Genomic DNA, 22,740 nt, shown 5'->3' with positions numbered 1-22,740 from the left:
CGAAGCGGAAGTGACGCCTTTGCGCGGCGCGCGGCGCGCGGCAGTGACGTCAGCGCGGCTGCGACGGGAGCGGGAGGTACCGGAGGGGGAAAATTCCCGGGAATTTTTGGGGAATTTCGGGAATTTCGGGAGGTTCGAGGGTGGGGGAGGGGCTGGGGCCATGCGGGGGGGGCTCCGGGCTCCTCCCAGTGCTCCCAGTGCTCCCAGTTCATCCCAGTTCATCCCAGTTTGAGCCGTGTCTCTGTTCCCAGTGCTCCCAGTGCTCCCAGTATCCCCAGTGCTCCCCAGTCTGGGCCATGTCTCTGTTCCCAGTGCTCCCAGTTGCTCCCAGTTTGCCCAGTTTGCCCAGTATCCCCCAGTTTGAGCTCTGTCTGTTCCCAGTTTGCCCAGTGCTCCCAGTTTGCCCAGTTTGAGCTCTATCTCTGTTCCCAGTTGCTCCCAGTATCCCCCAGTTTGCCCAGTCTGAGCTGTGTCTCTGTTCCCAGTATCCCCCAGTTTGCCCAGTTTGCCCAGTTTGAGCTCTGTCTGTTCCCAGTTTGCCCAGTTTGAGCCCTGTCTGTTCCCAGTATCCCCAGTTTGCCCAGTTTGCCCAGTTTGAGCCCTGTCTGTTCCCAGTATCCCCAGTATCCCCCAGTATCCCCCAGTTTGCCGGGCGCGGGCCATGTCTCTGTTCCCAGTTTGCCCAGTTTGAGCTGTGTCTCTATTCCCAGTATCCCCAGTATCCCCAGTATCCCCAGTATCCCCAGTATCCCCAGTATCCCCAGTATCCCCCAGTTTGCCGGGCGCGGGCCATGTCTCTGTTCCCAGTATCCCCAGTTTGAGCTCTGTCTCTATTCCCAGTATCCCCAGTTGCTCCCAGTATCCCCCAGTATCCCCCAGTTTGAGCCCTGTCTGTTGCCAGTTTGCCCAGTTTGCGCAGTTTGCCGGGCGCGGGCCATGTCTCTGTTCCCAGTTTGCCCAGTTTGAGCCCTGTCTGTTCCCAGTATCCCCAGTATCCCCAGTTTGCCGGGCGCGGGCCATGTCTCTGTTCCCAGTATCCCCAGTTTGAGCTCTGTCTCTGTTCCCAGTGCTCCCAGTATCCCCAGTATCCCCAGTTTGAGCTCTGTCTCTGTTCCCAGTGCTCCCAGTATCCCCAGTATCCCCAGTTTGCCGGGCGCGGGCCATGTCTCTGTTCCCAGTTTGCCCAGTTTGAGCTCTGTCTGTTCCCAGTTTGCCCAGTATCCCCAGTATCCCCAGTTTGCCCAGTTTGCCCAGTTTGAGCCCTGTCTGTTCCCAGTACACCCCAGTATCCCCAGTTTGCGCAGTTTGCCGGGCGCGGGCCATGTCTCTGTTCCCAGTTTGCCCAGTTTGAGCCGTGTCTCTGTTCCCAGTATCCCCCAGTTGCTCCCAGTATCCCCAGTATCCCCAGTTTGCCCAGTTTGAGCTGTGTCTCTATTCCCAGTATCCCCAGTATCCCCCAGTATCCCCAGTATCCCCAGTTTGCCGGGCGCGGGCCATGTCTCTGTTCCCAGTTTGCCCAGTCTGAGCTCTGTCTCTGTTCCCAGTATCCCCAGTATCCCCCAGTATCCCCAGTTTGCCGGGCGCGGGCCATGTCTCTGTTCCCAGTATCCCCAGTTTTAGCTCTATCTCTATTCCCAGTATCCCCCAGTACCCCCCAGTATCCCCAGTATCCCCAGTTTGCCCAGTTTGAGCCCTGTCTATTCCCAGTATCCCCAGTTGTTCCCAGTTTGCCCAGTTTGAGCTGTGTCTCTGTTCCCAGTATCCCCCAGTATCCCCCAGTTTGCCCAGTTTGCCGGGTGCGGGCCATGTCTCTGTTCCCAGTTTGCCCAGTTTGAGCTGTGTCTCTGTTCCCAGTATCCCCCAGTATCCCCCAGTTTGCCCAGTTTGCCGGGCGCGGGCCATGTCTCTGTTCCCAGTTTGCCCAGTTTGAGCTGTGTCTCTGTTCCCAGTATCCCCCAGTATCCCCCAGTTTGCCCAGTTTGCCGGGTGCGGGCCATGTCTCTGTTCCCAGTTTGCCCAGTTTGAGCTCTGTCTGTTCCCAGTATCCCCCAGTATCCCCAGTTTGCCCAGTTTGCCGGGTGCGGGCCATGTCTCTGTTCCCAGTTTGCCCAGTTTGAGCTCTGTCTCTGTTCCCAGTGCTCCCAGTTTGCCCAGTATCCCCAGTTTGCCGGGCGCGGGCCATGTCTCTGTTCCCAGTATCCCCAGTTTGAGCTCTATCTCTGTTCCCAGTGCTCCCAGTATCCCCAGTTTGCCCAGTTTGAGCTCTATCTCTGTTCCCAGTGCTCCCAGTATCCCCAGTTTGCCCAGTTTGCCGGGCGCGGGCCATGTCTCTGTTCCCAGTTTGCCCAGTTTGAGCTCTATCTCTGTTCCCAGTGCTCCCAGTATCCCCAGTATCCCCAGTTTGCCGGGCGCGGGCCATGTCTCTGTTCCCAGTTTGCCCAGTTTGAGCTGTGTCTCTATTCCCAGTATCCCCCAGTATCCCCAGTTTGCCCAGTTTGAGCCCTGTCTGTTCCCAGTTTGCCCAGTTTGCCCAGTTTGCCCAGTTTGCCGGGTTGGGCCATGTCTCTGTTCCCAGTTTGCCCAGTTTGAGCTCTGTCTCTGTTCCCAGTGCTCCCAGTTTGCCCAGTTTGCCCAGTTTGCCGGGTTGGGCCATGTCTCTGTTCCCAGTTTGCCCAGTTTGAGCTCTGTCTCTGTTCCCAGTGCTCCCAGTATCCCCAGTTTGCCCAGTTTGCCGGGTTGGGCCATGTCTCTGGCGGACGAGCTGCTGGCTGACCTGGAGGAGGCTGCGGGGGAGGAGGAGGAGGCCGAAGGCTCCGAGGGGGGGGAGGAGCCCCCGATCGAGGACGTTCGGGAGGAGCCGGAGCCGCCCGAGGGCGCCGAGTCCGTGCGGAGCATCGCCAAGCTCTGGGGGTCCAAGGCGGTGAGACACCCCAAAAACACCCGAAATCACCCCGAAAACACCCTGAAACCATCCGAAATCACCCCAAAAACACCCGAAATCACCCCGAAAACACCCTGAAACACCCTGAAACCATCCGAAATCACCCCAAAAACCCCCAAAACACCCCAAAAACACCCCCTGAACCCCCCGTACGGAGCATCGCCAAGCTCTGGGGGTCCAAGGCGGTGAGACACCCCAAAATCACCCCAAAACACCCGAAATCACCCCAAAACACCCCAAAAACACCCTGAAACACCCTGAAACCATCCGAAATCACCCCAAAAACACCCGAAATCACCCCAAAACACCCCCTGAACCCCCCCTGAACCCCCTGCGCGGAGCATCGCCAAGCTCTGGGGGTCCAAGGCGGTGAGACACCCCAAAAACACCCGAAATCACCCAAAATCACCCTGAAACACCCTGAAACCATCCAAAATCACCCCAAAAACACCCGAAATCACCCGAAATCACCCTGAAACCATCCGAAATCACCCCAAAAACACCCGAAATCACCCCAAAACACCCCCTGAACCCCCCCGTGCGGAGCATCGCCAAGCTCTGGGGGTCCAAGGCGGTGAGACACCCCAAAAACACCCCAAAAACACCCGAAATCACCCAAAATCACCCCAAAATACCCCAAAAACACCCAAAAAACACCCCCTGAAACCCCCCTGAACCCCCCGTGCGGAGCATCACCAAGCTCTGGGGGTCCAAGGCGGTGAGACACCCCAAAAACACCCGAAATCACCCAAAATCACCCTGAAACCATCTGAAATCACCCCAAAAACACCCAAAACACCCCAAAAACACCCGAAATCACCCCAAAAACACCCCCTGAACCCCCCGTGCGGAGCATCGCCAAGCTCTGGGGGTCCAAGGCGGTGAGACACCCCAAAAACACCCCAAAACACCCCAAAAACACCCTGAAACACCCTGAAACCATCCGAAATCACCCCAAAATCACCCAAAAACACCCCCCAAAACACCCCAAAAACACCCCCTGAAACCCCCCTGAACACCCCGTGCGGAGCATCGCCAAGCTCTGGGGGTCCAAGGCGGTGAGACACCCCGAAAACACCCGAAATCACCCAAAATCACCCTGAAACCATCCGAAATCACCCCAAAAACACCCAAAATACCCCCAAAAACACCCGAAATCACCCCAAAAACACCCGAAATCACCCTGAAACCATCTGAAATCACCCCGAAATCACCCAAAAACACCCCCCAAAACACCCCAAAAACACCCCCTGAAACCCCCCTGAACACCCCGTGCGGAGCATCGCCAAGCTCTGGGGGTCCAAGGCGGTGAGACACCCCAAAAACACCCGAAATCACCCAAAATCACCCTGAAACACCCTGAAACCATCCAAAATCACCCCAAAAACACCCGAAATCACCCGAAATCACCCTGAAACCATCCGAAATCACCCCAAAACACCCCCTGAACCCCCCCGTGCGGAGCATCGCCAAGCTCTGGGGGTCCAAGGCGGTGAGACACCCCAAAAACACCCCAAAAACACCCGAAATCACCCAAAATCACCCCAAAATACCCCAAAAACACCCAAAAAACACCCCCTGAAACCCCCCTGAACCCCCCGTGCGGAGCATCACCAAGCTCTGGGGGTCCAAGGCGGTGAGACACCCCAAAAACACCCGAAATCACCCAAAATCACCCTGAAACCATCTGAAATCACCCCAAAAACACCCAAAACACCCCAAAAACACCCGAAATCACCCCAAAAACACCCCCTGAACCCCCCGTGCGGAGCATCGCCAAGCTCTGGGGGTCCAAGGCGGTGAGACACCCCAAAAACACCCCAAAACACCCCAAAAACACCCTGAAACACCCTGAAACCATCCGAAATCACCCCAAAATCACCCAAAAACACCCCCCAAAACACCCCAAAAACACCCCCTGAAACCCCCCTGAACACCCCGTGCGGAGCATCGCCAAGCTCTGGGGGTCCAAGGCGGTGAGACACCCCGAAAACACCCGAAATCACCCAAAATCACCCTGAAACCATCCGAAATCACCCCAAAAACACCCAAAATACCCCCAAAAACACCCGAAATCACCCCAAAAACACCCGAAATCACCCTGAAACCATCTGAAATCACCCCGAAATCACCCAAAAACACCCCCCAAAACACCCCAAAAACACCCCCTGAAACCCCCCTGAACCCCCCGTGCGGAGCATCGCCAAGCTCTGGGGGTCCAAGGCGGTGAGACACCCCGAAAACACCCGAAATCACCCCAAAAACACCCTGAAACACCCTGAAACCATCCGAAATCACCCCAAAAACACCCGAAATCACCCCAAAACACCCCCTGAACCCCCCCTGAACCCCCCGTGCGGAGCATCACCAAGCTCTGGGGGTCCAAGGCGGTGAGACACCCCGAAAACACCCGAAATCACCCCAAAAACACCCTGAAACACCCTGAAACCATCCGAAATCACCCCAAAAACACCCAAAACACTCCAAAAACACCCGAAATCACCCCAAAAACACCCGAAATACCCCAAAATCACCCCCCAAAACACCCCCTGAACCCACCGTGCGGAGCATCGCCAAGCTCTGGGGGTCCAAGGCGGTGAAACACCCCGAAATCACCCCGAAATCACCCCAAAACCACCTGAAATCACCCTGAAACCATTCCAAATCACCCCAAAAACACCCGAAATCACCCCAAAAACACCCCCTGAAACCCCCCTGAACCCCCCGTGCGGAGCATCGCCAAGCTCTGGGGGTCCAAGGCGGTGAGACACCCCAAAAACACCCGAAATCACCCAAAATCACCCTGAAACCATCTGAAATCACCCCAAAAACACCCAAAATACCCCAAAAACACCCAAAATACCCCAAAAACACCCCCCAAAACACCCCCTGAACCCCCCGTGCGGAGCATCACCAAGCTCTGGGGGTCCAAGGCGGTGAGACACCCCGAAATCACCCGAAATCATCCTGAAACACCCTGAAACCATTCCAAATCACCCCAAAAACACCCGAAATCACCCCAAAAACACCCGAAATCACCCCAAATCACCCTGAAACCATCCGAAATCACCCCAAAAACACCCTGAAACACCCTGAAACCATGCGAAATCACCCCAAAAACACCCGAAATCATCCAAAAACACCCCAAAAACACCCCAAAAATACCCCAAAAACACCCGAAATACCCCCAAAACACCCCCAAAACAGCCGAAATACCCAAAAACACCCAAAATACCCCCAAAACAGCCCAAAACACCTCAAAAACACCCGAAATCACCCAAAACCAGCCCAAAACCAGCCCAAAAACACCCGAAATCACCCAAAAACACTCCAAAAACACCCGAAACCACCTGAAATCCTTAAAAACTACCCCAAAAACCCCCAAATCCATCCCAAAAATTCCCGAAAAATCCCCAAATCCCCCAAATCGACCCCAAAATTCCCCCCAAAAATCCCAAAAATTCCCAAAAAATCCCCAAATCCCTCCAAAAATCCCCAAAAATTCCCAAAAAATCCCAAAAATCCCCAAATCCATTCGAAAAAATCCCTAAAAATCCCCAAAAAATCCCAAAAAATTCAAAAAAAAATCCCCCAAAATTCCAAAAAGTTCCCAAAAAATCCCAATTCCACCCCAAAAATCCCCAAAATCCCCAAATCCACCCCAAAATTCCCCAAACTTTGGGATTTTCCCGCAGTTTGCCGAGATCATGCAGAAAATCGAGGAATACATCGGGAAACAGCCCAAGGCTGCCGAGGGTGAGCCCGAAATTCCCAAATTTCCCTTCCCTCACCCCAAAATTCCCAAAGTTTTCGAGGATTTTTGGGAATTTTGGGGAGTTTTGGGTGGATTTTTGGGATTTCTGGGTGGATTTTGGGGTTCCCAGATGGAATTTTGAGGTTTTCAGATGGAATTTTGGGAATTTTGGGGTTCCCAGATGGAATTTTGGGTGGATTTTTGGGAATTTTGGGAATTTTGGGTGGATTTTTGGGAATTCTGGGTGGATTTTGGGTGGATTTTGTGGAATAGGATGGAATTTTGGCTGGATTTTGGGTGTTTTTGGGGAATTTTGGGTGGATTTTGTGGAATTCTGGGCGGATTTTGTGGAATTGGATGGAATTTTGTGGAATTTGATGGAATTTGGGCTGGTTTGGGGTGTTTTTGGGGAATTTTGGGTGGATTTTGGGTGGATTTTGGGGAATTTTGGATGGAATTTTGTGGAACTGGATGGAATTTGGGCTGTTTTTGGGTGTTTTTGGGCAGTTTTGGGTGGATTTTGGGGAATTTTGGATGGAATCCTGTGGAACTGGATGGAATTTGGGCTGTTTTTGGGTGTTTCTGGGCAGTTCTGGGGCCGGTGGAGGCGGCTCCCGAGTACCGGGTGATCGTGGACGCAAACAACCTGACGGTGGAGATCGAGAACGAGCTGAGTCAGCACCATTTGGGGGCATTCCTGGGGGGATTTGGGGGAAATTTGGGGATTTGGGGGGAATTTGGGGGAATTTGGGATTTTTGGGGGGATTTGGGGGGTTTGGGGGATTTTTGGGGGGATTTTTTTGGGGAATTTGGGGGATTTTGGGGGGTTTTGGGTCTGATTTTGGGGATTTTTTTGGGGGGATTTTGGGGGGAATTTGGGGAATTTTGGGTCTAATTTTGGGGAGTTTAAGGTCTGCTTTTGGGTCTGATTTGGGGATTTTGGGGGGAATTTTGGGGGTTTTAGGGGGAATTTGGGGGATTTTTGGTCTGATTTTGGGGATTTTGGGTCTGATTTTGGGATTTTTTGTGGGGGAAAAATTTGGGGGATTTTGGGTCTGAATTTGGGTCTGATTTTGGGCATTTTTGGGGGGATTTTGGAGGGAATTTGGGGGGTTTGGGGTCTGATTTTGGGCATTTTTTGGGTCTGATTTTGGGTATTTTTGGGGTATTTTTTGGGTCTGATTTTGGGGATTTTTTTGGGGGATTTTGGGTCTCATTTTGGGTATTTTTTGGGGGGATTTTGGGTCTGATTTTGGGGATTTTTTGGGTATTTTTTGGGTCTGATTTTGGGGATTTTTGGGGGTATTTTTTGGGTCTGATTTTGGGTATTTTTGGGGCTCCCCCCCAGACATCATCCACAAGTTTATCCGGGATAAATATTCCAAGAGATTCCCGGAGCTGGAGTCGCTGGTTCCCAACGCCCTGGATTACATCCGCACCGTCAAGGTGGGTGGGGACACGGAAACACCCGAAAACACCCCAAAAACAACCCAAAAACACCCAAAAACACCCAAAAAACACCCAAAAACACCCAAAAACAACCAAGAAACACCCCAAAACACCCCAAAAACACAGAAAAACACCCAAAAACACCCCAGAAACATCCAAAAACACAGAAAAACACACAAAAACACCCCAAACCACCCCAAAACACCCAAAAACACCCCAAAAACAACCCAGAAACATCCAAAAACACCCAAAAACACCCAAAACCACCCCCAAAACACAGAAAAACACCCGAAACCACCCAAAAACACCCAAAACATCCAAAAATACCCCAAAAACATCCCAAAAACACCCAAAAACACACAAAAACACCCAAAAAACACCCTAACAACACCCCAAAACACCCCAAAACACCCAAAAACACCCCAAAAACAACCCAGAAACACCCAAAAACACCCCAAAAACAACCCAGAAACATCCAAAAACACCCAAAACCACCCAAAAACACAAACACCCAAAAACACCCCAAAAAACACCCCCAAAACACCACAAAAACACCCCAGAAACACCCAAAAATACCCCAAAAACATCCAAAAACACCCCAAAAACAGCCCCAAAACACACAAAAACACACAAAAACACCCCAAAAAATCCAAAACCACACAGAAACACCCAAAAACACCCCAAAACAACTAAAGCACCCAAAAAACACACAAAAACACCTAAAAACACCCCCAAAACACCCCAGAAACACCCAAAACCACCCAAAAACAGCCACAAAACACCCAAAAAACACCCAAAAACACCCCAAAACACCCCAAAGTACCCCAAAATATCCCAAAATGTCCCAAAATGTCCCAATTCTCAGGTTTTTTTGGGGTTGAATTTTGGGGTTTTTTTTGATTCCCAAATATTTTTGGGGTTGAATTTTGGGTTTTTCTTTAACTCCCAGATTTTTTTTGGGTGGAATTTTGGTTTTTTTTTTCCCTTTCCCAGATTTTTTTCCGTTTATTTTTTTACCCCTCCCTGATTTTTGTTTTTTGGGTGGAATTTTGAGGTTTTTCTTTAACTCCCAAATTTTTTTGGGGTTAAATTTTGGGGTTTTTGTTTAACTCCCAAATTTTTTTGGGTGGAATTTTGGGGTTTTTTTGATTCCCAAATTTTTCTGGTTGGAATTTTGGGATTTTTTTGATTCCCAGATTTTTCTGGTTGGAATTTTGGGATTTTTTTGATTCCCAGATTTTTTTTTGGGTGGAATTTTGGGTTTTTTTTGATTCCCAGATTTTTTTTGGGTGGAATTTTGAGGGTTTTTTTTCCGTTTATTTTTTTACCTCTCCCTGATTTTTGTTTTTTTGGGTTGAATTCCGCAGGAATTGGGCAATTCCCTGGATAAATGCAAGAACAACGAGAACGTTCAGCAGATCCTGACCAACGCCACCATCATGGTCGTCAGCGTCACCGCCTCCACCACCCAGGGGTCGCCAAAATCCCGGAATTCCGGGAATTCTGGGAATTCTGGGGGGAATTCTGGGATTTGGGGGATTTTTGGGAATTTTTTTGGAATTTTTGGGAATTTTTTGGGGATTTTAGGAGGAATTTTTGGGGATTTTTTTGGGATTTTTGGGGATTTTGGGAGGAATTTTTGGGGATTTTTTGGGATTTTTTTTGGAATTTTTCGGGATTTTTTTGGGATTTTTTTGGAATTTTTTGGGAATTTTTGGGAATTTTTGGGGATTTTAGGAGGAATTTTTGGGGATTTTTTTGGGATTTTTGGGGATTTTGGGGGGAATTTTTGGGGATTTTTTGGGAATTTTTGGGAATTTTTGGGGAATTTTTTGGGATTTTAGGAGGAATTTTTGGGGATTTTTTGGGATTATTGGGGATTTTTTTGGAATTTTTTAGGGATTTTGGGGGGAATTTTTGGGACTTTTTGGGAATTTTTTGGGATTTTAGGAGGAATTTTTGGGGATTTTTTTGGAATTTTTTTGAATTTTGGGGGATTTTTTGGGAATTTTTTGGGGATTTTTGGGGATTTTGGGATGAATTTTTGGGGATTTTTTTGGGATTTTTGGGAATTTTCAGGGAATTTTTGGGGCGGTTTTTGGTGTTTTTGGGGCCGCTGATCCCAAATTTTGGGTGTATTTTGGGGTTTTTTGGGGTTTTTGGGGTCTATTTAGGGTTCTTTGGGTGTTTTTGGGTGTATTTAGGGTTTTTGGGGTGTTTTTTGGGGGTTTTGGGGTGTATTTTGGGGTTCTTGGGGTGTATTTGGGGTTTTTTGGGGTGGTTTTTGGGGTGGTTTTTGGGGTTCTTGGGGTTTTTTTGGGGTTTTTTGGGGCGGTTTTGGGGGTTTTCGGGGTGGCTGATCCCGTTTTTGGGGTGTTTTTGGGGTGTTTTTGGGGTGTTTTTGGGTTTTGAGCAGGCAGCAGCTGTCGGAGGAGGAGCTGGGGCGCATCGAGGACGCGTGTGACATCACCGCGCTCATTCTGGGGGTTTTTGGGGTGGTTTTTGGGGTGTATTTGGGGTTTTTTGGGGCGGTTTTTGGGGTTTTCGGGGTGGCTGATCCCGTTTTTGGGGTGTTTTTGGGGTTTTGAGCAGGCAGCAGCTGTCGGAGGAGGAGCTGGGGCGCATCGAGGACGCGTGTGACATGGCGCTGGCGCTGAGCGGGGCCAAGCTGAGGATTTACGAGTACGTGGAGTCCCGGATGTCCTTCATCGCCCCCAACCTCTCCCTCATCCTCGGGGCCTCCACCGCCGCCAAAATCATGGGTGAGAACCCCCAAAATCAGCCAAAAACACCCCAAAATCATGCAAAAACACCCCAAAATCATGCAAAAACACCCCAAAATCACCCAGAAACACCCCAAAATCACCCAGAAACACCCAAAATACCCCAAAAACACCCCAAATCCAGCAAAAACACCCCAGATCCAGCTAAAACACCCTAAATCCAGCTAAAACACCCAAAAATCACCCAAAAACACCCCAAAATCCAGCAAAAACACCCCAAATCACCCAGAAACACCCAAAATACCACAAAAACACCCCAAATCACCCAAAACCAGCCCAAAATCCAGCAAAAACACCCCAAAATTTCCCAAAACACCCCAAAATCACACAAAAACACCCCAAATCCAGCAAAAACCCCAAAATTCAGCAAAAACACCCCAAATCACCCAGAAACACCCCAAATCCAGCAAAAACACCCCAAAATCCAGCAAAAACACCCCAAAATCACCCAAAAACACCCCAAAATCACCCAAAACCACCCCAAAATCCAGCAAAAACACCCCAAAATCCAGCAAAAACACCCCAAAATCCAGCAAAAACACCCCAAAATCACACAAAAACACCCCAAAATCACCCAAAAACACCCCAAAATCCAGCAAAAACATCCCAAAATCCCCCCAAAATCACACAAAAACACCCCAAAATCACACAAAAACACCCCAAAATCCAGCAAAAACACCCCAAATCCAGCAAAAACACCCCAAATCACCCAGAAACACACAAAATACCACAAAAACACCCCAAATCACCCAAAACCAGCCCAAAATCCAGCAAAAACACCCCAAAATTTCCCAAAACACCCCAAAATCACACAAAAACACCCCAAATCCAGCAAAAACCCCAAAATTCAGCAAAAACACCCCAAATCACCCAGAAACACCCCAAAATCCAACAAAAACACCCCAAAATCACCCCAAAATCCAGCAAAATCCCCTCAGAAACACCCCAAAACCAACCCAAAATCACCCAAAAACACCCAAAACCACCCCAAAATCCGGCAATATATTCAGGATATTTTTGGGGTGTTTTGGGGCTATTTTGGGGATATTTCCAGGATATTTTTGGGGATATTTTTGGGGTGTTTTGGGGATATTTTGGGGATATTTCCAGGATATTTTCAGGATGTTTTGGGGATATTTTTGGGGTGTTTTTGGGGTGTTTTTGGGGTGTTTTAGGTGTGGCAGGAGGCCTGACCCCGCTGTGTTTCAGGGATATTTTTGGGATATTTTTTGGATATTTCCAGGATATTTTCAGGATATTTTTATGATGATTTGGGGATATTTTTGGGGTGTTTTTGGGGATATTTTGGGGATATTTTGGGGATATTTTGGGGATATTTCCGGGATATTTTTGGGGTGTTTTTGGGGATATTTTGGGGATATTTCCAGGATATTTTCAGGATGTTTTGGGGATATTTTTGTGATGTTTTGGGGATATTTTTGGGGTGTTTTTGGGGATATTTTGGGGATATTTTTGGGGTGTTTTTGGGGATATTTTGGGGATATTTTGGGGATATTTTTATGATGATTTGGGGATATTTTTGGGGTGTTTTTGGGGATATTTTGGGGATATTTTGGGATATTTTGGGGATATTTCCAGGATATTTTGGGGATATTTTTGTGATGTTTTGGGGATATTTTTGGGGTGTTTTTGGGGTGTTTTAGGTGTGGCAGGAGGCCTGACCCCGCTGTCCAAGCTGCCTGCCTGTAACATCCTCCTGCTGGGGGCCCAGCGCCGAACGCTCTCCGGCTTCTCCTCCACCTCCGTCCTGCCCCACACGGGATTCATCTACCACAGCGACATCGTGCAGTCCCTGCCGCCTGTGAGTCACAAAATCCACCTGAAATAACCCAAAATCCAAAAAAATCACCCTAAAATACCCCAAAATCCAAAAAAACCCACCCAAAATACCCCAAATTTAACCAAACCCCACACGGGATTCATCTACCACAGCGACATCGTGCAGTCCCTGCCGCCTGTGAGTCACAAAAACACCCAAAATCCACCTGAAATAACCCAAAATCCAAAAAAATCCATCCAAAATACCCCAAAATCCAAAAAAACCCACCGAAAATACCCCAAACCCACCCAAAATACCCCAAATCCACCCAACCCCACATGGGATTCATCCACCACAGCGACATCGTGCAGTCCCTGCCGCCTGTGAGTCACAAAATCCACCTGAAATAACCCAAAATCTAAAAAAATCACCCTAAAATACCCCAAAATCCAAAAAAAACCCACACAAAATCCAAAAAAATCCACCCAAAATACCCCAAATCCACCCAAAATACCCCAAACCCACCCAAAATACCCCAAATTTAACCAAACCCCACACGGGATTCATCTACCACAGCGACATCGTGCAGTCCCTGCCGCCTGTGAGTCACAAAAACACCCAAAATCCACCTGAAATAACCCAAAATCCAAAAAAATCCACCCAAAATACCCCAAAATCCAAAAAAACCCACCCAAAATACCCCAAAACCCACCCAAAATACCCCAAATTTAACCAAAATACCCCAAAATCCAAAAAAATCACCCTGAAATACCCCAAAATCAAAAAAACCCACCCAAAATACCCCAAAATCCAAAAAAATCACCCTAAAATACCCCAAAATCCACCCAAAATACCCCAAACCCACCCAAAATACCCCAAATCCACCCAAAATACCCCAAATCCACCTAAAATACCCCAAATCCACCCAAAATACCCCAAAATCCACCCAAAATACCCCAAATCCACCTAAAATACCCCAAAATTCCCGAAAATCCCCCAAAATCCCAGAAAATCCCCCCAAAATTCCACAAAATTCCCAAAAATCCCCCAAAATCTCAGAATAATCCCCAAAAATTCACCCAAAATCCCCCCAAATCCCCCCAAAATCCACCCAAATTCCCCAAAATCCCCCAAAATCCCAGAAAATCCTCCCAAAATTCCACAAAATTTCCTAAATTCCCTCCAGAATCTCCCCAAAATCCCACAAAATTCCCAAAAATCCCCCAAAATCCCAGAAAATCCCCCCAAAATCCCCCAAAATTCCCTATAAATCCCCCAAAATCTCTGAATAATCCCCAAAAAATCCCCCCAAAATCCCAGAAAATCCCCCCAAAATCTCCCCCAAATCCCCCAAAAATCCCCCCAAATCCCCCCAAAATCCCTCTAAAATTCCCCCAAAATTCCCCAAAATTCCCCGAATTCCCGGAATTCCCGGAATTCCCGGAATCTGAGCTGTTTTTTTTGGGATTTCCCGCAGGATTTGCGCAGGAAAGCCGCGCGTTTGGTGGCGGCCAAGTGCACGCTGGCGGCGCGGGTGGACAGCTTCCACGAGAGCCAGGACGGCAAGGTCAGCCCAGAATTCCCAAAATTCCCAAATTCCCAAAAATTCCCAAATTCCCAAAAATTCCCTCCCCAAATTTCACCGAAATTCCAAAAAAAATCCCCCCAAAATCACCAAAAATCGTCCCAAAATCCCCAAAAAATCCCACCCAGGATCCCCAAAAATCCTGGATTTTCCCCCAGAATTCCCAAAATTCCCAAATTCCCAAAATTCCCAAAATTCCCAAAAATTCCCTCCCCAAATTTCACAGAAATTCCCCAAAAAATCCCCCCAAAATCATCAAAAATTCCCCCAAAATCCCCAAAAAATCCCACCCAGGATCCCCAAAAATCCTGGATTTTCCCCCAGAATTCCCAAAATTTCCAAATTCCCAAAATTCCCAAATTCCCAAAAATTCCCTCCCCAAATTTCACCGAAATTCCCCAAAAAATCCCCCCAAAATCCCCCCCAAATCATCAAAAATCGTCCCAAAATCCCCAAAAAATCCCACCCAGGACTGCGAAAAGTCCCAGATTTTTCCCCAGAATTCCCAGGATTCCCAAAATTCCCCAAATTCCTCAGGAATTCCCAAAAATCCCCCTCAAAATTTCCCAGAAATACCCCAAAAATCCCAAAAAAATCCCACCCAGGATCCCCAAAAATCCTGGATTTTCCCCCAGGATTCCCAGAATTCCCAAAAATCCCCCCCCAAATTTCCCAGAAATTCCAAAAAAATCCCCCCCAAAATCATCAAAAATTGTCCCAAAATCCCCAAAAAATCCCACCCAGGAGCCCCCAAAAATCCCGGATTTTTCCCCAAAATTCCCAGGAATTCCCAAAAATCCCCCCAAAATCCCCCCAAAAAAACCCCAAAAAATCCCCCAAAAATGCCCCAAAAATCCCAAAAAATCCCAAAAAAATCCCAAAAAAATCCCAAAAAAATCCCCAAAAATCCCCAGAATTCCCAGATTTTTCCCAGAATTCCCGGAATTCCCGGATTTCCCCAGAATTCCCGGATTTCCCCGGAATTCCCGGATTTTCCCGGGTCTCCAGGTGGGCTACGAGCTGAAGGAGGAGATCGAGCGCAGCGAAACCCCAAAAAATCCCCCCAAAAATCCCCAAAAAATCCCCCAAAAATCCCCCAAAAAATCCCCCAAAATCCCAAAAATTCCCAGATTTTTCCCAGAATTCCTGGATTTTCCCGGAATTCCCGGATTTTCCCGGAATTCCCGGCTTTTCCCGGCTCTCCAGGAGGGCTCTGAGCTGAAGGAGGAGATCGAGCGCAGTGAAACCCCAAAAAATCCCCAAAAAATCCCCAAAAATCCCCAAAAAATCCCAAAAAAAATCCCCAAAAAAATCCCCAAAAAATCCCCCAAAAAATCCCCAAAAATCCCCAAAAAAATCCCCAAAAAATCCCCAAAAAATCCCCCAAAAAATCCCCAAAAATCCCCAGAATTCCCAGATTTTTCCCAGAATTTCCAGAATTCCCGGATTTTCCCGGGTTTCCAGGTGGGCTACGAGCTGAAGGAGGAGATCGAGCGCAGCGAAACCCCAAAAAATCCCCCAAAAATCCCCAAAAAATCCCAAAAAATCCCCCAAAAATCCCCAAAAAATCCCAAAAAATCCCCAGAATTCCCAGATTTTTCCCAGAATTCCCAGATTTTTCCCAGAATTCCCGGATTTCCCCGGAATTCCCGGATTTTCCCGGGTCTCCAGGTGGGCTCCGAGCTGAAGGAGGAGATCGAGCGCAGCGAAACCCCAAAAAATCCCCAAAAAATCCCCAAAAATCCCCAAAAAAATCCCAAAAAATCCCCCAAATTCCCAGATTTTTCCCAGAATTCCCAGATTTTTCCCAGAATTCCCGGAATTCCCAGATTTTCCCCGGAATTCCCGGATTTTCCCGGGTCTCCAGGTGGGCTCCGAGCTGAAGGAGGAGATCGAGCTCAGTGAAACCCCAAAAAATCCCCCAAAATCCCCCAAAATCCCAAAAAAATCCCCAAAAAATCCCCAGAATTCCCAGATTTTTCCCAGAATTCCCAGATTTTTCCCAGAATCCCTGGAATTCCCGGATTTCCCCGGAATTCCCGCATTTTCCCGGGTCTCCAGGTGGGCTCTGAGCTGAAGGAGGAGATCGAGCGCAGCGAAACCCCAAAAAATCCCCAAAAAATCCCCAAAAAATCCCAAAAAAATCCCCAAAAAATCCCCAGAATTCCCAGATTTTTCCCAGAATTCCCAGATTTTTCCCAGAATTCCCGGATTTCCCCGGAATTCCCGGATTTTCCCGGGTCTCCAGGTGGGCTCCGAGCTGAAGGAGGAGATCGAGCGCAGCGAAACCCCAAAAAATCCCCCCAAAAATCCCAAAAAATCCCAAAAAAAATCCCCAAAAATCCCCAGAATTCCCAGATTTTTCCCAGAATTCCCAGATTTTTCCCAGAATTCCCGGAATTCCCAGATTTTCCCCGGAATTCCCGGCTTTCCCCGGCTCTCCAGGTGGGCTACGAGCTGAAGGAGGAGATCGAGCGCAAGTTCGACAAGTGGCAGGAGCCGCCCCCGGTCAAGCAGGTGAAGCCGCTGCCGGCGCCGCTCGACGGCCAGAGGAAGAAGAGAGGGGGCCGCAGGTGCCTTAATTAGCACTAATTAGCACTAATTAACCCTTGATTAGCCTTAATTCGTCCTTAATTAGCGTTAATTCATCATTAATTAGCGTTTATTCGTCCTTACTCAGCTCCTAATTGATCCTTGGGGAACAGAGGAAGAAGAGAGGGGGCCACAGGTGCCTTAATTAGCGCTAATTAGCGCTAATTAGCACTAATTAACCCTTGATTAGCCTTAATTCGTCCTTAATTAGTGTTAACTCGTCCTTAATTAGCGTTAATTCGTCCTTAATTAGTGTTAATTTGTCATTAATTAGCGTTAATTCGTCCTTACTCAGCTCCTAATTGATCCTTGGGGAGCAGAGGAAGAAGAGAGGGGGCCGCAGGTGCCTTAATTAGCTCTAATTAGCACTAATTAACCCTTGATTAGCCTTAATTCGTCCTTAATTAGCCTTAATTCATCATTAATTAGCGTTAATTCGTCCTTAATTAGTGTTAATTTGTCCTTAATTAGCGTTAATTCATCCTTACTCAGCTCCTAATTGATCCTTGGGGAGCAGAGGAAGAAGAGAGGGGGCCACAGGTGCCTTAATTAGCGCTAATTAGCACTAATTAACCCTTGATTAGCCTTAATTCATCCTTAATTAGCGTTAACTCGTCATTAATTAGCGTTAATTCGTCTTTACTCGGCTCCTAATTGATCCCTGGGGAACAGAGGAAGAAGAGAGGGGGCCACAGGTGCCTTAATTAGCGCCAATTAGCACTAATTAACCCTTGATTAACCTTGATTCAACCCTAATTAGCCTTAATTCATCCTTAATTAGCCTTAATTCGCGTTAATTCATCATTAATTAGCGTTAATTCGTCCTTACTCAACTCCTAATTGATCCTTGGGGAACAGAGGAAGAAGAGAGGGGGCCGCAGGTGCTTTAATTAGCGCTAATTAGCACTAATTAACCCTTGATTAGCCTTGATTCATCCTTAATTAGCGTTAACTCGTCCTTAATTATCCGTAATTCGTCCTTAATTAGCGTTAATTCATCATTAATTAGCGTTTATTCGTCCTTACTCAGCTCCTAATTGATCCTTGGGGAACAGAGGAAGAAGAGAGGGGGCCACAGGTGCCTTAATTAGCGCTAATTAGCGCTAATTAGCACTAATTAACCCTTGATTAGCCTTAATTCGTCCTTAATTAGTGTTAACTCGTCCTTAATTAGCGTTAATTCGTCCTTAATTAGTGTTAATTTGTCCTTAATTAGCGTTAATTCATCCTTACTCAGCTCCTAATTGATCACTGGGGAGCAGAGGAAGAAGAGAGGGGGCCACAGGTGCCTTAATTAGCGCTAATTAGCACTAATTAACCCATGATTAGCCTTGATTCAACCCTAATTAGCCTTAATTCATCCTTAATTAGCCTTAATTCGCGTTAATTCATCATTAATTAGCGTTAATTCGTCCTTACTCAACTCCTAATTGATCCTTGGGGAGCAGAGGAAGAAGAGAGGGGGCCACAGGTGCCTTAATTAGCGCTAATTAGCACTAATTAACCCTTGATTAGCCTTGATTCATCCTTAATTAGCGTTAACTCGTCCTTAATTATCCGTAATTCGTCCTTAATTAGCGTTAATTCATCATTAATTAGCGTTAATTCGTCCTTACTCGGCTCCTAATTGATCCTTGGGGAACAGAGGAAGAAGAGAGGGGGCCACAGGTGCCTTAATTAGCGCTAATTAGTGCTAATTAACCTTTGATTAGCCTTAATTCATCCTTAATTAGCCTTAATTCGTCCTTCATTGGCTCCTAAGGTCTTTCCAAATTCTTGCTTTTCTCCTAATTAACCCAAATCAATCACTAATTAGCCCCCTAATCAACTCCTTATTTTTTCTTAATTATCTGCCTTTACCCCTAATTATTTCTAACTCCTTAATGAAATTGTAATCAATTCCAATCATCTCTTAATTAACCCCTTAATTGCTCCCCAATTAACACCCTAATTAACGGTTTATTAGCCCCTAATTGACAGTTAATTAGCCCCCCAATTAATGGTTAATTAGCCCCCTAATTAACGGTTAATTAGCCCCTAATGAACGGTTAATTAGCCCCTAATTAACAGTTAATCTGTCCCCTAATTAACGGTTAATTAGCCCCTAATTAACGCAGGTACCGGAAGATGAAGGAGCGCCTGGGGCTGACGGAGATCCGCAAGCAGGCCAACAGGATGAGCTTTGGGGAGGTAATTAACGCTAATTAACCCTAATTAACGCTAATTAATCACCCCAATCCCATTTTTACCTTCCTGGGATCCCCAAATCCCATTTTTCACTCGTTTTTTTCCCGTTTTTCCCACTTTTAATCCCATTTTTAACTCGTTTTTTTCCCGTTTTTCCTCCCTTTAACCCCATTTTTAACTCCTCTAAGTCCCATTTTTTACTCGTTTTCCCCATTTTCCCCACTTTTAACCCAATTTTAACCCCCCCAAATCCCATTTTTTACTCGTTTTTCCCATTTTTTAATCGTTTTTACCCATTTTTCCCACTTTTAACCCCATTTTCCCCTCAGATCAAGAGACCTACCTGGATGACCCAGGACCCCTAATCCCCATTTTTCCTCATTTTAACCTTTCCAAATCCCATTTTTTACTCGTTTTTTCCCATTTTCCCCACTTTTAACCCAATTTTAACACTCCCAAATCCCATTTTTTTCTCATTTTCCCCATTTTTCACTCATTTTTTCCCATTTTTCCCACTTCTAACCCCATTTTCCCCTCAGATGAAGGAAGAGGCCCAGCAGGACAACCCAGGCTCCGGCCTGAGACCCCCAAACCCCATTTTTCCCCCCTTTAACCCAAATTTTTCTTCTAAAACCCCTCTTTAATCTCTCCAAATTCCGTTTTTTACTAATTTTTCTCATTTTTCACTATTTTTTCCCATTTATCCCACTTTTAACCCCATTTTCCCCTCAGATGAAGGAAGAGGCCTACCAGGACAACCCAGGCTCCGGCCTGAGACCCCCAAACCCCATTTTTCCCCCCTTTAACCCAAATTTTTCTTATAAAATCCCACTTTAATCTCTCCAAATCCCACTTTTTACTAATTTTCCCCCATTTTTCACTAGTTTTTTCCCATTTTCCCCACTTTTAATCCTATTTTCCCCTCAGACAAAGGAAGAGGCCTACCAGGACAACCCAGGCTCCGGGCTGGGACCCCTCAAATCCCATTTTTCCCCCCTTTAACCCAAATTTTTTTTTATTAAACCCCATTTTCACCCCCCCAAATCCCATTTTTTCCTCATTTTTTCCCGTTTTCCCCACTTTTAACCCCATTTTCCCCTCAGATCAAGGAAGAAGCCTAGCAGTAGGACTCCGGCTTCGGCCTGGGACCCCCAAACCCCATTTTTCCCCCCTTTAACCCCATTTTCACCTTCCCAAACCCCATTTTTTTTTCCATTTCTCCATTTTTAACCCCTCCAGTCCCCATTTTTTCCCATTTTCCCCATTTTTAACCCCATTTTCCCCTCAGATGAAGGAAGAGGCCCAGCAGTAGTACCCCGGCTTCAGCCTGGAACCCTCAAACCCCATTTTTCCTCCCTTTTCCCCCCTTTAACCCCATTTTCACCTTCCCAAACCCCATTTTTTCCTCATTTTTTCCCCTTTTCCCCGCTTTTAACCCCATTTTCCCCTCAGATCGAGGAGGACGCTTACCAGGAGCACCTGGGTTTCAGCCTGGGCCACCTGGGACCCCCAAACCCCATTTTCCCTCTATTTAACGCTGTTTTAACACCCTCAAACTCCATTTTTCTCTCCTTAACCCCATTTTCACCTTCCCAAACCCCATTTTTTCCTCATTTTTTCCCGTTTTCCCCACTTTTAACCCCATTTTCCCCTCAGATCGAGGAGGACGCTTACCAGGAGGACCTGGGTTTCAGCCTGGGCCACCTGGGCAAGGCCGGCAGCGGCCGCGTTCGCCAGACCCAGGTCAATGAGGCCACCAAAGCCCGGATCAGCAAAACCCTGCAGGTACCTGAAGCCCCTCCCCGATTAATCACCCCCTTTGGAGCTAATCACCCCCTAATTAGCATAATTAACCCCTAATTAACGCTGCCCAGAGGACGCTGCAGAAGCAGAGCGTGGTGTACGGGGGTAAATCCACCATTCGGGACCGGAGCTCGGGCACGGCCTCGAGCGTGGCCTTCACCCCCCTGCAGGTGGGGATTTTGGGGGGGTTTGGGGGGTCTCAAGGGGGATTTGGGGGGGTTTGAGGGGTTTGAGGGGTCTCAAGTGGGATTTGGGGGGTCCTGGAGGGGTTTGGGGGGGTTTTGAATGTCTTTGGGGGTCCCCAGTGGGATTTGGGGAGTCCTGGAGGGGTTTGGGGGATCCCAAGATGGATTTGGGGGGTCCTGGAGGGGTTTGGGGGGGTTTTGAAGGTCTTTGGGGGGTCTCAAGTGGGATTTGGGGCATCCTGAAGGGGTTTGGGGGGTCCCAAATGGGATTTGGGGGGTCCTGAAGGGGTTTGGGGGGTCTCAAATGGGATTTGGGGGGGTTTGAGGGGTTTGGGGGGTCTCAAGTGGGATTTGGGGGGTCCTGGAGGGGTTTGGGGGGTCCCAAATGGGATTTGGGGGGTCCTGGAGGGGTTTGGGGGGTCTCAAGTGGGGTTTGGGGGGTCCTGGAGGGGTTTGGGGGGTCTCAAGTGGGATTTGGGGGGTCCTGGAGGGGTTTGGGGGGTCCTGGAGGGGTTTGGGGGGTCCTGGAGGGGTTTGAAGGGATTTGGGGGGGTCCCAAGTGGGATTTGGGGGGTTTTGAGGGTGTTTTGGGGATCCCAAGATGGATTTAGGGGGTCCTGGAGGGGTTTGGGAGGGTTTTGAAGGTCTTTGGGGGTCCCCAGTGGGATTTGGGGGGTCCTGGAGGGGTTTGGGGGGTCTCAAGTGGGATTTGGGGGGTCCTGGAGGGGTTTGGGGGGTCTCAAGGGGGGTTTGGGGGGTCTCAAGTGGGGTTTGGGGGGTCCTGGAGGGGTTTGGGGGGTCCTGGAGGGGTTTGGGGGGTGCTGGGGGGAGTTTTAGGGCTATTTGAGGACCTTGAGGGAATTTTGGGGGCGTCCCAGAAGGACTTTGGGGGTTCCCAAAGGAGATTTGGGAGGCCTTGAGGCTCTCCGAGGAGTTCTGGGTCCATCCCCAAGGGATTTGGGGATAATCCAAGAGGATTTGGGCAGAATTTTAAAGGATTTGAGGAATTCCCAGCTGGAATTTGGGGGGGAGGAGGACGGGGGGGGGGGTCTCCCTAATTTTAGGACCCCCCCAAATTTTTTCTGGGACCCCCACAGGGCTTGGAGATCGTGAACCCGCAGGCGGCCGAGAAGAAAGTGGCCGAGGCCAACCAGAAATATTTCTCCAGCATGGCCGAGTTCCTCAAGGTCAAGGGCGAGAGGAGCGGGGTCCCCACCCCGCCCTGAGCCCCCCGAATCCCTCCCCAAATTCCCGCCCTTTTCCCGCCGGATTTGGGATCCGGGGGAGTTTTTTGGGGGATTTTTTGGGGGGTTTTTGGAGCTCCAGAGGGACAAAAGTGGGGTCTCCGCTCCCCCCCTGGGAACCCCAATTCCCGGGGATTTTTCCCCCCTTTTTTCCCAACCCCACCTTTTATGTTTCTTTCCGGAACTTTCTATAAATATTGGAGTTTTTGATTGCAGCGTCTCGGAGGAGTTTTGGGGGGGGAATTGAGGAGGGGGTTCCTGAATGGTTTGGGGTCAATTTTTTGGGGGGTTCTGGGTGGGATTTGAGGGGTTCTGGAAGTTGTGGATACGGCAGGTCCCTCCTGGGTGGTTTTGGGGAGGATTTGGGGGCTTTTCTGCAGGGTTTTGGGGTTTTTTTCTGAGGGATTTTGGGGCTTTTTTGAGGGATTTTTGTTTTT

The 22,740-nt window shown here is 48.3% G+C and overlaps 1 protein-coding gene across 4 annotated transcripts; it reads left to right on the top strand.

The window, feature by feature from the left end:
- Window positions 1-23: 23 nt before the first annotated feature.
- PRPF31 (pre-mRNA processing factor 31) lies at window positions 24-22,513 on the top strand. 4 transcript variants are annotated; one of them, XM_086871630.1, is made up of 14 exons: window positions 24-76; window positions 2,701-2,920; window positions 6,637-6,697; window positions 7,286-7,369; window positions 8,044-8,141; window positions 9,512-9,618; window positions 10,737-10,906; window positions 12,592-12,749; window positions 14,185-14,274; window positions 16,738-16,865; window positions 19,002-19,074; window positions 20,728-20,856; window positions 20,946-21,044; window positions 22,157-22,513. In XM_086871630.1, the coding sequence occupies exons 2-14, from the start codon at window positions 2,744-2,746 to the stop codon at window positions 22,283-22,285; spliced, it is 1,503 nt and encodes a 500-aa protein (XP_086727756.1). In that variant the 5' UTR covers window positions 24-76; window positions 2,701-2,743; the 3' UTR covers window positions 22,286-22,513. The 4 variants fall into 4 exon arrangements, with proteins under 4 accessions (XP_086727756.1, XP_086727754.1, XP_086727755.1 ...); XM_086871631.1 differs by lacking the exon at window positions 7,286-7,369 and having other exon boundaries at window positions 31-76; XM_086871628.1 differs by lacking the exons at window positions 16,738-16,865; window positions 19,002-19,074; window positions 20,728-20,856; window positions 20,946-21,044; window positions 22,157-22,513 and adding an exon at window positions 15,301-16,726 and having other exon boundaries at window positions 30-76.
- The last annotated feature ends 227 nt before the right edge of the window (window positions 22,514-22,740 follow it).

Source organism: Cyanistes caeruleus, chromosome 36 (genome assembly GCF_971803275.1).
Source record: "Cyanistes caeruleus chromosome 36, bCyaCae1.hap1.1, whole genome shotgun sequence".
Lineage (NCBI taxonomy): Eukaryota > Metazoa > Chordata > Aves > Passeriformes > Paridae > Cyanistes > Cyanistes caeruleus.
The sequence above is the reverse complement of the archived record's forward strand: the minus strand, read 5'-3'. Positions and strand labels throughout refer to the sequence as shown.

Coding starts and splice junctions, on each gene's coding strand:
- PRPF31 (XM_086871628.1), top strand. CDS start 2,744: ATGTCTCTGGCGGACGAGCTGCTGGCTGACCTGGAGGAGGCTGCGGGG. Junction 7,370..8,043: donor GGAGATCGAGAACGAGCTGA/GTCAGCACCATT, acceptor GCTCCCCCCCAG/ACATCATCCACAAGTTTATC. Junction 12,750..14,184: donor TCGTGCAGTCCCTGCCGCCT/GTGAGTCACAAA, acceptor GATTTCCCGCAG/GATTTGCGCAGGAAAGCCGC.